General features: G+C 31.4%; 2 protein-coding genes across 3 annotated transcripts in view; one reads left to right on the forward strand and one right to left on the reverse strand.

Annotated features, from left to right (window-relative positions):
* The window catches only part of LOC125073746 (dual specificity tyrosine-phosphorylation-regulated kinase 2), a 159,106-nt gene that overhangs the window by 44,553 nt on the left and 96,074 nt on the right, over nucleotides 1–18,479 (reverse strand). The window lies entirely within an intron of this gene.
* LOC125073747 lies at nucleotides 3,094–9,413 on the forward strand. The gene is made up of 2 exons (XM_047684763.1): nucleotides 3,094–3,332; nucleotides 8,559–9,413. The coding sequence occupies exons 1-2, from the start codon at nucleotides 3,291–3,293 to the stop codon at nucleotides 9,096–9,098; spliced, it is 582 nt and encodes a 193-aa protein (XP_047540719.1). The 5' UTR covers nucleotides 3,094–3,290; the 3' UTR covers nucleotides 9,099–9,413.

Raw genomic sequence — 18,479 nt, forward strand, 5'->3', positions numbered from 1 at the left:
GTATTGTTGTGTTCCGGTTAGAAGGGTGAGTGAGCCGGTGTAATCACAGGCACAAGGGACATAGCATCATAGTTCCCAAGGTATGTATGGTGCATTGGTGATGTAAGGAATGGTTAATATTTCTTACAGCGCCATTGTCTGTGGTTGGTGGTGACCACTTACCATCAGGTGGCCCATTTGCTCGTCCACCTACCGATACCATAAAAAAAAACAAAATTGCTGGTTAGTGAACACATGAAGATTACTTTTATCAAACACATTTAAAGTCTGTGCTGCTTACGGCCAACCTTTCCTGAAACTTATTTTATTTTCCGGTGTAATGCTCATTGTAACTTTCACTGATATTATTACTCTGTACCTCGTCTGGCTGATTACCAACCTTAGAATAACGAACAAATACAATGATCACTGTGATCCGATTGATGAGACTGTGATCTTTAGTCGAGCTCGAAGAGTTACAAATAGAGAACACTAATCAGATTGTATCAGTACTGTTTCATTTGAGTTTGAATGTTATTGTTATTGCGAGTATGTTTAAAAAATAGTTCATCTCTAAAATGGAAACATACATGTTCAATATTCATCCGTTCAAATCAACGATCGGAAATGTTTTGTTTGTGTTTTTGATCGATTTCAATAAAAAATATCATCTGTCAATGAATTAAAATATTCAAAAAAAATATTTATTTTTGTCTATGTTTACATTCTATGGAAAAAATGTAACGAGTTGATATCAGTTTAAAAAATATCCTCTTAGTTCTCACTCTAATCGGATACAAATTACGTTTATGATTCAAAGAATCTTTTGTTTAAATGTTTGAAATGTAGTATTCTTGTAATAGTTAGTGGAAACACGAACTACGCACATTAACACACGCGTTTATTTCCTACAGTTTGGCAAAGACCTCTCCTGTTAAAGAAATAAAGAAGTACGGAGCTTACTCCACCACGCCGCTACATTGGGTGGTATTTTTCCTATTGTTTAACATAATTACAATTTGTTTCTATTGCTCAGTAACTATTTAAAAAAAACTATACATATACATTGCAAGCATTAACTACAACTGCCTATGTGGATTTAGCACCGTTACTTAGGAAGTTTCACCGTTCAATGATGCGATGATTACATATGGCAGAATTACCTCGAACGTCAATAAGTATAGAATTTAAACTACACAAAATACTAGAACCATTCTTGAAGCTTCTATTCTATAATTATCTAAAAATCAGTTATTTATTAATTTATTAATTTACTAAATTCTTATTGATGTCATATATTATCTTATTTATGAACTTTAATATTAATAAGCGTGATTTTACATTAGCATGAAATAAAATCGAAATTTATAATTACATTAAATAACGTTATACTTATCATAAAATGCGTATTTGTAAGACGAATCAGCTGATATGAAATTTAAAAAAAAAAAAAAACGGATAATTAGTCTTGTAACACTTTGCGGGCAAGTCACAAGTATTTCTAGTTAAACCGAAAGTAAAGAGCAGTACGAGTAAAAATTAAAAGAAATTCTCTAAAATCTAATTATAATTCACGATTCTAATTAAAATATAAAACTCCGCACATTATAGTGCTTCTATAGAATTTCAAGACATAAATAACCGAAACACATTTGAAATAAGAAGAATAAATGAAACAGGGTCGCGACGCTATGCTTCAAGCTCTAATAATTTTTAAAGATCAACATGTCTTAAATGAGAAGAATTATAACTGCAATATAAATACATACAGTTTTTGTATTATCGTCGTAGAATATCATCGGACACATGCAGGTTTCCTCACGATATTTTATTTCAGATAGACACAAGGCTCGGATTAATTCAGTACTACCTAGTAATTTAGACGTGTTCCGCTCACTAGTTATGTATACTTAAATCACATTTAATGGTCTGCGCAATCATTTGTTTTTAAAATAGGTAGGCAACGGGCGAATTGGACTACCGAATGGAAATTGGTCACCAGCGCTCATATACATTGGTTCTGTTTTAACGATTCCTTAGATCGCCAATGCGTCGCCAACTTTGGGAACTAAGATGTTATGTCCCTTATACCTGTAGGCACAGTTACTCTCTTCAGGCGTGGCATTGTGTTAGTACACTTGTCTTGTACAAGTAAGAAGGATATTGTTCATGGAATTACCTTCTTTCAACAGAAGAGGTATTTACTAATTCAGATATGTAATTTGAATTCAAAGTAATCATTGTAAGCTGATGTAGTCCATCATGAAATTGAACAAGCGAACAAACTCCTCACAGCACATCTCATTTAGGATATTGGACTTTGGACGTTGGGGGAGCAAAAATAGTCCGAACCTTTTCTTCATTTTCGGTCCTTTCGTAGCGATAAAGGTTTCTGTGACTCATCAAGACACTTGCGAACAATATCGTATCCCTTGTTTTGTATTCGTAAAAAGAGAAATATCTTCCGTACTGCTGTAATATGTTTAGATGTATAAATAAAAATGTATGTTTATTTAAATCTGTTTATAAACATTCGGATGCGTTACGTAATTTGTTCCAAGGTTTATATTATATGAGATATTAAAAATATCAATTTATTAGTTTCCTCATAACGCGTCTAACTGTCTCGAACTAGGGTAATATTCAATCAAAACGAATTTATTTTAAATCAAATCCATGTATAAAAACAGGTGAACCCATTTATATCTACAAATTAGAGTTGAAGATTTTTTTTTTGTGAATATATCAGAAATTATACCGACGGAGATATGATATCTACAGTTAAGGCTACATAACAAAAACAAAGAAACAATCTATCAAGCCTAAACTCATGACTCAATATGACACAATTCGACAGAGGTTAATGCCCTAAAAACATCGCCACAGTGACACAAAAACACTCTTAACGGAAAAAATGTCTCTAAAACTTCATCCCGGTATCGGGAATGAGGTATACCTGTGTAACACTTTTAGACGGGCTTCCCCGAACTTATATTACTTGCGTCTAAAATACGAAGGCGTGACTACGTGTTAAGTGGAAGATACTAACGCATCGTCTTCCTGAATCCCGCCCTCTCCCGTCTTGCCGACCTATAAATATGATGCTGAAACTGTTTCGCTTCAGTCGCAAAGGAAAGCGCGAAGTGTATACAGCGTGCCAAAACCCGATATTCCCGAGTGACAACGTGATACGAATCGCGTACACCATAATTTTGTCTATTGCTCAATATTGTTTCGTAATACCAACGTGTTATAAAATAATATAAATTTTGAATTGTGTTTTGGATTGTGAACGGAACTGTGTGGACAAGATGTTGGACAAGTCCATCCTAGGCGGTAGTTGGGAGAGCGTGGTAAGTTCCATATTTAAAAAAATCCATATACGTAATAAAAGCCTTTAACAGACGCGTCCTCGAGTCCCACGTATTTTTCATTATGGTATCGTCTGTTGTCTCTCTGAGTTACGCAAACTGCATGGCGAGTTTAATGCGCTTAAAAGGCAACTGGCTTGTCTATGGTCGCTGTCAATGAACCGCAGCTCGTACGTGTCTGATGTTTGAATATGGAATTAGTTCTTTTTGTGGTTATGATCTTGACATTGCCCTGATTTCACGGTTACCGATTCGGAATTAGCTGCATCGATGTTCGAATGTTATTAATCAAAGTTGAAAGCTCTCTTACGAGTGATTACATTTTTCATATAGATTGGGTCTGTCGTAAAGTTAATTTATTTCATATTGATGAAAACTCGAAAACAAGTTTGAGAAGTCATCAGCTTAACTGTTCAACGAGTCAAGTTCGACGATTTAGATTTACTCGGTTATTAAACCTGAAATTAATTTATTAGAAACTTTTTCCAATACAGATTATTATTTAAAATAGATATAAAGTGTCATAATTACGTGGTAAAAATATTAGCATTAATTACGAGATATTATTCAAATTACCGAATTCCAAACATTTTACGTAACATTCTAGTTTTTTTTTTTATATATATATTTTATCAGTATTACTGTTTAGAAAGCGTACAATTTACATTCGCTGTCAAAATTGCCGATTGTAAAATTATCCAGTTTTTATGTTCGAAGTTTAGTTGTCACGAATTTTTACTTTCACCGCTAAAATTAAACTTGACATCGAGAGATGAATGTTATAAGAGACTTGACATATGTTAAAAAAGAAAACAAAAAAGAAAATAAGGAACAAATAAATTTTAAATTTCGAATTCGATCTCAATTACATTTATTGAATAAATTAATATCATTATTTCATCTTAGAAGAAAATATTCCTGACAGTCACATATTATCAGTATCTACGTATAACTGTTTACCAGATAGGCATCTGACCTCCCAAACCTTCACGTACGAGCGTTGGATATCTCGTAGGAATCAGTGTTCCATTATATAAAAAAATATATATATCACCTTGGTCATTTAAGCGCGTAATGTCACGTTCGGAAGCCAGCGTCTAATCTTTCGCTGTTATTCGTATTCCGGTTTCTAAATTCGAAAGTGTTACCAAGATGAAATAAAAAATAATGTTAATAGTATACAAAATTACAAATTAACAATTTTTGTAATATACCAAAATAATAAGATAATCTTATTAGAATCGTTCCAACATTTTAACAAAGATACGACCAAAGAAACTTATTATTTTTTTAAAGAAATTATGAAATGCTTATAATCATAATTTTATGATAGATAATAGCAAAATATATAAATATATAAATAGTTATATAATAGCAAAAATTAATAATCTATGACAAGAAACCTAGTAATAAATACCATATAATAATAAGTTACTACTAAATATATCAATATATATATATTTTTATATAATTATAGTACGTTGGGGTAACAACGTACCGATCGAATTTCGGACTGATTCGAGCACATTTTTGTATTAACTCCTTTTTCCAGGCAATATAAACTAATAAAACACCTATTGACAGGAGAACAACATATAAAAAAATGATCAAAACAGCTATTCGGTATTCGGTAATTCAATCCGTACAATTTTACCCCAATGCCAATCTTGCCCCACCTAGCCTATATAAAATCAAAAGGCATAACATAATAAAATAGAAAGTAACATATTTTACTTTATAAGTTTCTTTTACAGTTTCTTACCGGTTCTTTAGAATTCAAAATCAACATTCTGAACTGTTGGTAAATTTAAATTTAACATTGTATAATTACATTATTAATTGTATAATCAATAATACGTGAAACGTTACTTAAATAAAGATTATTTTGATGATTTAATTATCATTAAAAATGACTTATGCCATGGAAAAGCACGAAAACTATTCTCCAAGTCATAACCGACCACAGAGAGATAAAATTTTTTCTATCTCTATTTCACCAAGGAATATTTTTTTGTTTAACTAGACCTCCAAAAAGTTTCGATTAACTTTAGTAGTAACAAGGCAGTTAACACAAAATAAAAAAAAACTTGTAATATGTCAAAAAAAAAATATTACTCATCGAAAAGTCACTGGAAAATCGAGCGGGGGCGTTAAAGATTTAGTCAGTGAGTTTACTCATAACTATTTTCAATTGTCATACAAAATTTTTGTATCGGTTATTAACCTTCGAGTTTAACTTTGTATCTATTTATATAATGTACTTGAAATAACAAGAATAGAATAATTAATAGTATATTATCCAATAAGTCGCTGGCATCAGAATCTATTCATACATAACGGGGTATTAAAGTCTTCAATAATAGCCTTGAAATTGTATACTAACTAATCTTTGCTTAATTTAAATAAAGAACAAATTCTATAAAACTATTTACTAGTTCGTAAATCGGTTCAAACGGCTTCTGTTTAAATGAAATCAATTTAAAATACGAAGAGTACTTCAGAAACGTTCCATTTTTGAATTCACTTAAAAATCGAACAAAACCACATCAAATTGAAAATAAGCCGTTAAAATCCAAACGGTCTTGCATTATAAATTCCGAATCTCACGCATCGCTAAATAAGAACCCACACATGTAACTATCTATGTATGTCTGTAGCTGTAAATTAAAAGAAAAAACATCATCAGAGCGCAATGTTTTTGCGATTTCGCACACGGCTAACGGTATCTTACAAGTCATATGTAAGTACGCCCGTTTAACCGAAAACAACTTTAGTGTGTACGTCGTTTTTTTTTTGTGAGGATCGTCGTACATTACGGTATTGAATATCAATTAACGCGTTGTCCGTTCGTCTTATTCACGATATACTGACCCACTCACACATAAATGGACGCGTTTCCTTTTAATACATTCTTAAGTATAAAGTAAGTTGGTGCGATTTAATATTAAGTGCAGATGACACCAAAAAATCGCCTTTCATCGTTGATTATTGCTATTATTAATTCTTGTTATTAAAATTTTCTAACTTATGACTATTACTAGATAATTATATTATTGCCGTAATAGACTTTCACATATAATCATGCTAATTAAAAAAAAAACATTCAAATTCTTTAACTCACGTAATACTAAGTCATATTTCTGAACGCAAGAACGATATTGTAAATTAAAATTTCAAAAAAAGAACCTTTAAAAAAATGAAAACCGAGAAACGTCAGAGCGTAGAGCGAGCGAGCCGTTAGTTTAAATATAAAACGAAACCATCGACCCTTGAATTGCATTGAACACTTTCAAGTATTGTCTAAAATAGCTCGTGACAAATATATCCGTGCCTATTAGTATCACCTTCGTATATTAATAACGTTCACAAATAACACGAACTATGCACATCCAGACAGAAATACTACACGCACGTAGCATTTAATACGCAAGATATAGGACGCGGGGTAAACGTGGGAATCCGAATCACCGATACATTACATTCGTCTTCAAATATTTACCTGAAATAAAAAAAACAAAAAAATTAATACAATTGACAAAAGTGAAATAGTTTATACATAAAATCTAAAATGAACCGACATGAGCTAGAAACACGTCAATTAAACAGGAATATTGTGGCATCAAACACGAATAAGCTCCACTCACTTTTCATATGCCCAATTTGTATGCCATCTTATGCTTGGCACACCTGCATTTGTCGGAAATTCTGTCATATAAGTACCCCGCATAGGAAGAGCGTGGATATACGTCAAAACATCCTCCTCCTTACTCTACTTATGGAATATAAATGAAATAAGTTAATTCAATACTGTTACATGTCAAAACTGCTTTTATGAGCCTAATCGAACAAAGAATACTTTGATTTAGAATCTATACACTTTCGACTTTGAAATTCAATCCTTTCGCACAAAGTTCAACTGTTAATTTCATGTAAATGATGTAATACACAGAAAATGTAAAAGTTATAACGTAATGTTTTAATTGGGCCGTGTTAATTAACATCGATAATAGATCTGGTATTTTTACGTGACCCATTTTACTTTGCGACCCAAATTCGCGAGTGTAACTTTTAATATGTGACCGTTAAAAAAATGTTACAAAATACGACATGTCAAACTGAGACGGTGTAACATTTGTCGCGGCAGGAATGTTTGACGTTGAAATAATATCCTACACCTTGTATTTAAATTGCTGAATAGATTCAAAACGATTTTTCAATGGCGAATTTAACCTGGTTCTTACGGGATTATAGTAGAGATAGAAATAAAATTATAAAGTATTTGTGTAATAAATACGACTTCATTTAAAGTATTATATATTCAATTAACAGACAGTAATATTCATTATTGTAGTGATCCGGTTTGAAGGGTGAGTGAGCCAGTGTACAGGGACACGGGGACATATCATCTACCAAGAGTGAATTATAAACGAATCATGTATTCACGGTTCGAAATTTTCTTGTAAATACCGATTGTAAAATCTAATTATAACTGACCCATTCTTTGACCAACGCTTGCTCCATAACATTATAGAATTTGAAGAAAAGCAATAAACAACATTGCACAATAGCACATAAAAAATAAAACGGAAAATTTTTGGAACATTTAAAAATTACGAAACTTTGAACTTTTATAGACGACTGCTTTTAGTTCATTAAATGTTTTTGAACGAGATAAACAAAACGACATAATTTTGAAGGGCGCCATTCGAATTTCTCAATATCAACTATTTATATTCGATACATCAGCTTCGTTTTATTAACGACGAGCTACGGACGGATAAAGTTATATATCGGGAACGATCACTCTTTTATTTTCTGTAAACTTCCTTGACAGTTCACTGCCGAGTTAGTTTACAATCTACATAACATGTTGGCATTAGTTCCAGCGTCAGGGCATATGTCTAAGTCGACAGGTGCTATCAGACATGTGGGCACCGAGCGAAGGGCTCGAATGACGAAACAGAAAAAGACAAATTACAATATTTAAAACATCTGAAAGGGACAGCGATACGGCCCTAGTACCGTTCGGTATTATGTTCGAAGTCACGTACGACATTAATATATTAATACTTTAAATAATCCCCAAGATCTCTGATCCGACGTATTTTATGTGACAGCGATTAAAGATCGACCAATTTGTTGTTATTTATTCTACAATAATATTTCTTCTCGTCTCATTTCTAATGGCAAATGTTTGTTATTTTTCAGATCTCGAGAGACGACTACGAGATCGACTACAGTCCAAGTCCAAGAGGATCACCTCTGAAGGAAACAACCAATATCCAGGAGGAGCAGCCTTACTTGATCAGTCGCCACAATCCTAACAAGACGTTCCGTCGTGAGTCCGTCATTGCTTCCTGGAAAAGTTTAAAGAAGGAGCGAGAACAGGCCTTAGGGAAACGTGTCGTGTATGTCGACGCTGATAGTTATGAAGATTATTACGGGAGGAACGAAGTCAAACGTTGTAAAAGCGAGAGAACAGCAAACGCTCCTCGTGTTCTCAAAAAGGTCAAACGTACATATTCCGTATTGTATAGATACGACCCGAACGAGGAAAAGGTTGTAAAGGAATACAAATACCAACCGGCCAAGGAACCTGAAATGTCAACGATCACAAACCTTCAGAAATCTTACTCGGAACCATTTCTGAGACCCGAGAGAACACCTAAGAAGAAGGTAAAGAGATCTATCACAACGTTCCTTAACATCAAGACGAAGTTAGTCAGCTTATTCTCGTCCAAGAGTTAAGATTAGTTTTTTTAGTTATTAGGAGAATAGTTGCTCAATTTAATGCATTTTCCTTAGGTTAAGTAAAATGAAACCATAGTTCAGAATGTTGTGGTTACGGTGGTTCAATGTGCTTGATATCTCATTTAATTAAGAATAGAAAGTAGTTATTAAGAACAAGTTCTGGCTGGGTTAGTAAAACCTGTAAGCGTCTTCCTTGAAACCAATTATCTTGGTTAAATTTTTGTTAATACATTTACTTGAGCACAAATCAACTTCATCACAGAAGTTTTTATGGAAGACGGAAAGAGCCAAAGGATATTTATAAAAGTTTACTAAAAAACAATAATTCTAGTAAAACCTTTTTTTAGGAATTACTAATATTCCTATTATTCCTTCCAGTCTAATACTCCAAAAGTGAGGATTAAACTATCGTTGTTCACGTAGCTAAGCCTTCCGTGTACCATTGAGCTATTAAGGTTTAAATACTTACAATATACATACATACAAGAAATAGTTTGTCCATAATTCTTCTACTCTTTAAATATAATTGACGTAGATGTTATAAGATTTTTTGTGATATTTCTGTGTGTTGTGATATATTAGTTTTAAGCTACTTCGAATATATAAGGTCATACTTATATACTTTGCAAGTCGATGTATATGAAGTTAATAGCAAAATAAAAATCTAACATAAAATTAGTAATACATTTAAAAAAAACTACTTGATTAATCTATAATTCATTAATATATTATTTGATTTTTTGAAGTATATTTTAATAATTTCATAATTATTGTACCTTATTTAAAAAAAATATGACTTGACATTTAAAATTGTATGATAAAAATTAAAAGCAACGTTGTAAAATATTTATTAAACATATTACTTTAAAAGTTCATTTGTAAATTTTTAGTAAAAATTAAAATGTTCATAATATTTCACTATAATTAACATGATAATGTATGTTGTACAAAATATAATTCTTTATATTTAATCATTAAATATATAAGCAATTATAATCATTGCTATTATAATTTTATAATACTCATTCCTTTTTAATATATAAGATTTAGTATTTTAATATAATACGAACAATTTATAAAGAGTCTTGATGTAACGCTTGAATGCAATATATAGTCATTAATCTTTATGAATTAGAATAATTCAATTATATTATTAACAATTATTATTTAATCTTTAGTTTCAGATCAATAAATATTTCATAATAATTGTATTAAAAAAATGTGTTTTATTTATAATACTTCTAATTGGGTACCTATTGTTATTCTTATAAACTAAATATGCAAACGTATCCACGTTTGATGCCGATTGATTTTAATTTAAATTTCAAAATATAATTCAATACTAAATTAACCACAATATTATTTATTAAATAATACAGATTTACTTACATGATTAATCATAAATATCAACAAATACAAAAATGCCCCCCATACTAAACATATAATATAGTATGGAATACATAAAAGAATATAAAAAGAATTAAATATAAATAATATATAAAATTAGATTATAAGTATTTATTATAATATTAGTATTTCTAGAGTATAAGTATTATAATATTCGTATTTAAAATATCTTGTTCGTTTTTTCGAATTCCATTAAAAACAAGACATTCGAAAAACTTTTTATTCTATAAACATTAAATAGTTTTCAATTACAAATGTAATTATAATTAAATATACAACGAAACGAGTACAACGTCACATTTATAAAGATAAATTCCGATTTGTTTTCAATATTTACATTGAAATTCACGGATTTGTAAAAAATTTATAGAACGCGTATCTAGACACGCGGTAGCGTGTCAGCCAAGTTCTAGTAACAGAACTGGCGAGCAGCACCGTGTGTAATATTACACGAACCATTTGAAGCCACTTTTGACCTCCTCATAACTCAAAAACTATTTGACATAAATGTGTCAAATTTGGCTCATATATTGAGACTCGCGAGATACATATGTATTCCAAATTTCATAAACGCATCTCAAATGGTTATTTAGATATTAACGTCTAAAAATCGTCATTTTTATCACTGACTGACCTATAGATCAAAACTATAACCTACTTCCAGGTGACCTAGAAAGTTGAAATTTGGCATGCAGGTAGATAATTAGGCCAATATAAAGGAAAAAATCTGAAACTGATAATTTTTTATCATTTTATTATAATTTTTCATTTTATTGGGTCTATAGCAACACTTATATACTTAGTTCCTGTAATAACAGTATAATAAAAAAAATGATGTAAGAAACAGCAATCAAAACTTATGACAGCCGTTCTTAATGTGGATTTTAAGGTCTTCACGTGAATATATAACAAGTTGAATACCACTCTTAAGTTTTTTAAACCCAAATATTTCCGTTTTATTACTTATTTTCGGCTATACTTTATTACGTATAGCCGACTTTGGTATTATTAGTAAACGTTATTAAGTAGCATGTAGCGCACATCAATGGTGCAAAATCATTATACTTAAAAAAAATAAAATAATAGGCATTTCGGTACACGGCGCGTGACGTGACGCCGGGGCAGCGGGATAGGAGCGTTGCGATTAAACCTTAACGCGGACGTGTCTGAGCGAGTGGCAACCGCGCTCATAAGAATTATTTCAATGCCTTCCGATGGAAGCTGCCTAGACTATTCGACTGCATATTTTTTGTTTGAGTATACTAGTATAAAACAATAAAATAGGTTTCGTGAGACTAGTAGAGTATGTATATCGTAACAGGAATGATTTAAGTTGTACTCTAGCGCTACAAACGGGGATCCTTATTGCTTGGAAGAACAGTATAGAGCGACCAAACTTATGTCAGCAAAGGACTGGTGAATGGGTCCAATGGAAAAATAGAGAAAGTACATTGGGGACGTCGACAACAGCAATAGCGCACTTAAAATAACAATTCAATTTAAACATAATTTAATTTGCGAACTAGAAGTCAAAACCAAGTTACAGATATTAAGTAATAACATATATGTTCAAAGGAAACAATTTTCTATTTGCTTAGCATATTCTACTACTATACACAAATCACAAGGCCTTCGCCTTGACGGTGCTCTTTTCGACATAGGCTCCTCTATATTAAGTAAAGAGCAGGCTTACGTTGGCCTCTCTAGAGTTAAAAACTTAGATGGAATACATCTTATCAATTTAGGTCCAAGTCAAATCAAGACACAAGAGAGCTCTATTGTAGAGTACAACCGTCTGCGCACGTTATACCACCCCTACTTGGGCAATTTAAGTATAAACAGAAAACGCATAAAAAATATCCGGACACTGAATGGGCAATTCACTCGAATATTTCAGAGGTACCTACAAGAAAAATAAGAAAATATAAAAAAAAAGACAATTATACCCCGTAAACATAAGAAAATAGAATAGTTTAACAAAAACCATTTGGTATTAAATTTGTTATTAATAAGTACCTACTAATAATTTATATACAAAAAGTAGTGATATCCCATCAAAAACATAAATGTAAAAATGAGAGCCAAGTTAAATATTATGATATATACCTTGGTTGTTGTCTTCAACGACAAAAGAAGTGAGATCTAAATTTGTGCCAAGTTAAATAGTCCTTTCTGAAATTTATTTATAACTACATAAAATATAATTTCTTCTTATAACTTGGGGTAATATATTGTTGCCTAAGGTCTGACTTGGCTAGTTCTCATATACGTATTATATTATAGCCTTTGTAAGTTCTAAGCCTGTTACAAATGAATTGTAAACACAAATTAAGCACGCAAATATTCAATGGTACTTGTCTGGATATGAACTCGCAATATCTGGTTAAGATTCATGTTTTCTAGTGACTGGACCATCGCAGCTCTTAATGTACGTTAATACTAACTAAGCAATACTGAGCTGTCCTCCATTCTTCTTAGATAGATAACAATTTATAACTCAGAACGAGTTATAAATTGTTATTCTAAACACAAACTACAATTTGTGTTTATAAACATATAAGAACTAGCCAAGTCAGACCTTAGGCAACAATATATTACCCTAAGTTATAAGAAGAAATTATATTTTATGTAGTTATAAATAAATTTCAGAAAGGACTATTTAACTTGGCACAAATTTAGATCTCACTTCTTTTGTCGTTGAAGACAACAACCAAGGTATATATCATAATATTTAACTTGGCTCTCATTTTTACATTTATGTTTTTGATGGGATTCTAAAATAACTCTGACGATCTCGGAAACATATTGAAGGTTTAATTCGAGCTATAAAATATTAAGGGCAAATCGGTCATTGCTTTAATAAAACTGTGATTGATTTCCAGCTTAAGCTTTACATAGTTTAGTAAAAAACTAATATATGTGGACTATATATTGGGTTATTTATCAATTATGTGTTGTATATTTTCTTAATTTATGGAAAATATATACTAGAGTTATCGCTTTTAATACTATCAGACAAAATAGCACGGAATTAGTAATTTATAATAATTTTGATTTATTTAGTTTAATAAGACACCGTTATAGATACATTTGTACCGTGACTAACGTCGCAGACCGCATTCCTATTTTAACTTTGAAATGCGAAGGGTAAACGGGCATAATAGTAATATTTATTCATAGAAGGGTTGGTTATATGGGTCATTACATATTATAGGCGATAGAAATATGTAATTTAATATCAATAATCTGTACAATTATGTATTTGTTCATAGATATTTAGGAATAGATATTAAATATGTTGTTTATATATAAAGTTTTTGTAATTCAAATGAGAATTACTTAATATTTTGCGGCGGAATTATCAAGGATATTATATTTAAAAAAACAACTTAAAACATTAGTAATAGAATTTATTGATTAATCAGTAATATATGTATATAGACCAGATTTGACAATGTGTGTGTTAACTAATATCTACTGGTTATATACAAAGAGACACACATACACGTTTCATAAAAAATAATGAAAAAGAATAAATAAAATTCATGGAATACATAAACGAATGCTAGTTTGAAGAAAAGCCTGTACAAAGCCAGCAAAGGAAGCGTTTATGTGAGAGAAAATGAATTTATAAATGCAAGAAGAAAATGGAATTTTTAATAAGAGCTCTGGAAATGATAAAAGTTAATTTGTTCGTTTTAAAAGTAGCCATAGAGATTCTTTAGCTTCGATATTAATTCAGGATTAATTGTGTACGTTTGAAAAATTTAAATACTTAATTGTTTTTTTATATCTATAATAATCCTTTGGCAATGTAGCGATAAATTCATCCCTAATTAATATGTTTTAACTCTTTCTCAGGGTGAGTCGCTTCGGGATTCGGCAACTTTTGAAGATAGGCCCGTCTTTATTTAGGATGTAGAGGATAAAAAAATCCCGGGCACCGATCGTTGGTGACACCGGACCATCGGATTGGATCATTGAAATTTTTTAAGCGGGTATGACCAATACAGCATTGCTTGTATCCAGACAGTGTTTTTTGTGGTCATGATTGGAGAAGAACTCTTACTATCAAGAGTAGTGGGTTAAGAATCAGGCTCGATAGCGATGATCGAGATGAATTATAAACACAAATTAAGCACATGAAAATTCAGTGGTGCTTGCCATGGTGGGCAACTTGGTAGCACATTATACATACTATATGTATTATCTCACAATAAAATTGCCTATTGTCAGACGACCGGTATGTGGTCAGCTGTTCAAGTGGCTCGTCAACTGGTCGGCCTTACTACTTCGTGCAAAAAACAACGTCTGCGGTAACGGTCGCGGATTCGATGTTTACATACGAGTTAAGTTTTAGTCGTAGTTTCTGCTGCTGTCTTGTCTATACTAATATTACTTTACCTTGAATCGAACATGCAGACGTCAGACTTGCAATGCATAATGAATAATTTATTAAGTACCTACTTAATTAAAAGATAATATAATCTTATTAAGCCTTTGGAATTCTTATATAAATTCACACTTACTAGTTCAATACGTAGTATGCTATGTATTATACAGTCAGTATGTTTATATGTTCCTGCTAAATGCTAATCTCTAAGAAATATATGACAAGCTTTTATTTATCTCACGTGATGTTTATATGTTCATACCTGACAAGTCAATTTTGAATAATTCCATTTAATCGACTGTACAATAGTGCACACAAATTTTGTCAATTTAAGCTAAACATGCAAAATATTTTTAAATTTAATTATTTAATGCATATACCTTTACGTGTGCGACTTGCATTATTTTAATATATGTTTGTCTGTGAAGTATTACCTAATCAAGCGTTAATCGCTTAAAACACTCACGTAGTAATATTAAACACATGTTCATGGAATACAAACGGACCCCATTGCACGGCACGTGTGTCGTTTTCCGTGCCTGGTGCCAATCGTGGGAAGTTCACGCTTCACGGTCAAGGGAAACAGACTGTACCTACACCTTTTATTAACCTATACAAGCTATTTATATACAACGCTCTGTGTTAGCTATTTTCGTATATAAACGTTTGATGTAAGTTGGTTAATGTCATACGCGGTTATTAAAATAAAAAAGAGATTAGTTTTTTTTTTTAATATATCTATTTTGTGTCAATAGATTAGCTATAACATAAGATACATTAATAATTTTCAAGTACTTTACGATTTCAGATAGAGATCTATTGTGAAAGGAAAGTCCTGTTTACACTTCTAAAATGTCATCTTGACTATTAGAAAGCTAAGATGCATTAAGATAGTCGGCGGGCATCAGTCAGTCCAAGGTCAAAGATGAACGACGACGAAACACCAGACAAAACAAGAAATCTATAGCGACCCGTACCCGTAATATTAGTATTTACATACTATATTAAAAGAATAATCGTGATTTCAGAATCCGGGCAAACACCACTTTAAAGTGCTGAATTTATATTAATAATATGTATATCTCAAGTCAGGAAGCAAGTGATATGGTGGAACGATCTCCAAGCAAAGGCAAATTGCCCAGCATTGTTATATTTTCAGAATATTATTTGTCCAACAGCCTCCAAAAGTCCATATTTATTTAGTTATTTCAGTTCACTGTGACACAACATTTTATATACAGTAGGTATTATGTTACCACGACACTTTTTAAGCGCTCTATAATCGTTGTAAATTGACCTCGCTATATTTATATCTACGAAGAGCATACATTATGTGGGCTTAGTATCGATTATGCGGTGAAGTTACAAAATGGCGTTAAATGTGAACCAAGTTGATCTCAGCTTACTTCTCACTAATGTAAATAAATATGTCTTGTATCTATACTTTAAATTCACTTGATAAATTTCCATTTAATTAGATTAGTCGCTTGACATGTTAAGCAAGTTATATCCGCCATATTGGATATTTTATGACATTTATGACACACTAGATTCCCAGACTAAGTTATTAGAGCCTTTAATCGAAAAATGGTATGTTTCTTAAGATTGATGGTTTTGACAATTTTTAAGGCCTGCCTTACGTAAATCTAAATTAGGAAAACTGTTGCTGGTGGAATGGTGACTCCCCACATTATTGTTATGTACTTAACTCAAAAATTTGGCATTTTAAATGCAAAACATGACAAACCTTCCACCATCGCCTCTTCAATAGAGCAACATGTTTTATCCAACAAACCACAGATGACACACATAGACACAATAAATTTAAAATCTATGAAAATAAAGTGAATTCCGTTTTCGAAAATACGCTTTCAAAGGTCAATCCTTGAACTCGCAGATAATCTATCAAAGACTTGGACTAACGGTTACCAAATCGATGTTTTGCTTGAGAATATTTTTAGTTCAATTTAAGGCTTTTGAGTAACGGAACTTACGTAAGAGAAATTGCTTTGCAACGTTTAATAAATTTAATCCATGTTTAGACTATGCTTTAAAAAAACGAATCAATTTAAGATATCCTCGAAGAAGAACGTATATTTGAAAGAGGGCATAATTTATTTTACTTCATTGATGCTTTTTCCTTACAGGACACGGTATTCTTTCTGAAGCCATTAAAAAAAAGACAGAGGTCTCAATTATCCGCAAATATATATCAATTAGTGAGTGCAATACTACATTCATCACGAGAACTACGAAACGACTAATGCGATTGTCTTGAAATTTATATAATTACTCCTTTGCTTCGTAGACGCTCCCGAAGATAAGATTTTGGAGATTAAAATTTCAACTTCAAAGCAGAAGTGGAAGGCGTAACTTTGTATGAATTAATGATAGAAACTAGAAGTATAATTATATATTTTATATGTTATTTACAATGATAGACGATTTTACTAAAATACTTCTTATGTTTAACATTAATGTGTTTTCTTGTGAGAATACAATCTAAGTATATAAAATGTTGTTAGATTTCTCCGAGTGCTATTCTTATGACGTCAGACATTTAATATGGCAGTTAATAGCCAGTAAGTTACTTTAGCTCTAACTGAAATGGATAATTCCACTAATGCACTCTTGCTAATCTTTGCAGCGAAATAATTTTAACATTTTTACTTAACTTCAAAACTATAATAAAAAAATATTTACAAACACAATAATCGAATTTAAAAATTATACTGCTAGGTAAAAGCTTTTTTTACCAATGCTGCTTAAATTGGATACAAAAGTGACAGAACTTCGCCCGACGTTAGACAATACAGGTTCAATCATGATGTTTTACTCTACCGCTGAGTTCAAAACTATTTAATACACAATTTAAGCAGAAGTAAAAATTTTCTAATCAATGGATCATATAACATCGAAATTAGATAATATTTTAAATAAAAAGTAACTGACTAACTGAAGCTGCACTTTCCTCTACTGGGAAATACTGAATACACTGCGAACCCATCCTGTATGTTTATTTAATCTCATCACACAATAATACATAAGAACAGATGACATATTTGAAAATGTTTTTAACTTGATTTGATATTCTGAATGAACGCTTTTAAAACAAGATTTGTTCAGACTGTTGGTGAAATAAAATTACTACTGCCTTATAGGCACAAGGTTGAAAAAAGAATCTTGAACTCAACCTCTGACGCAGCAGCAGAACTAATCTTTCGTCACGGTTACCAATCTGTAAACTATTATTTATTTAATTGTTTGGTTTAAAACAATTGGGAAATATTTTAATCAAAACTCTATGCGTTTTTTAATAAGTATCCAATCTTCGGACACTAAAGACTCAAAGAGTTTTAATATGTCTTTAACTAATAAAATCGTTCGGATACTTCAACAGACAAGAACCTTACTAACTAACTTAACCCAACAATCGGACTCTGTATTTTATTATTACGTATAAAAAATGTTTAAGAATTTGTGTATTCTGATTATTTGATAATGATGATGAACAACATTCTTACTTCTGTCCACAATTTCAATATTAAATTGACGATATTGAAACTTCGCGTCTATCA

This window comes from Vanessa atalanta, chromosome 25, assembly GCF_905147765.1.
Source record: "Vanessa atalanta chromosome 25, ilVanAtal1.2, whole genome shotgun sequence".
NCBI classification, from domain to species: Eukaryota; Metazoa; Arthropoda; class Insecta; order Lepidoptera; family Nymphalidae; genus Vanessa; species Vanessa atalanta.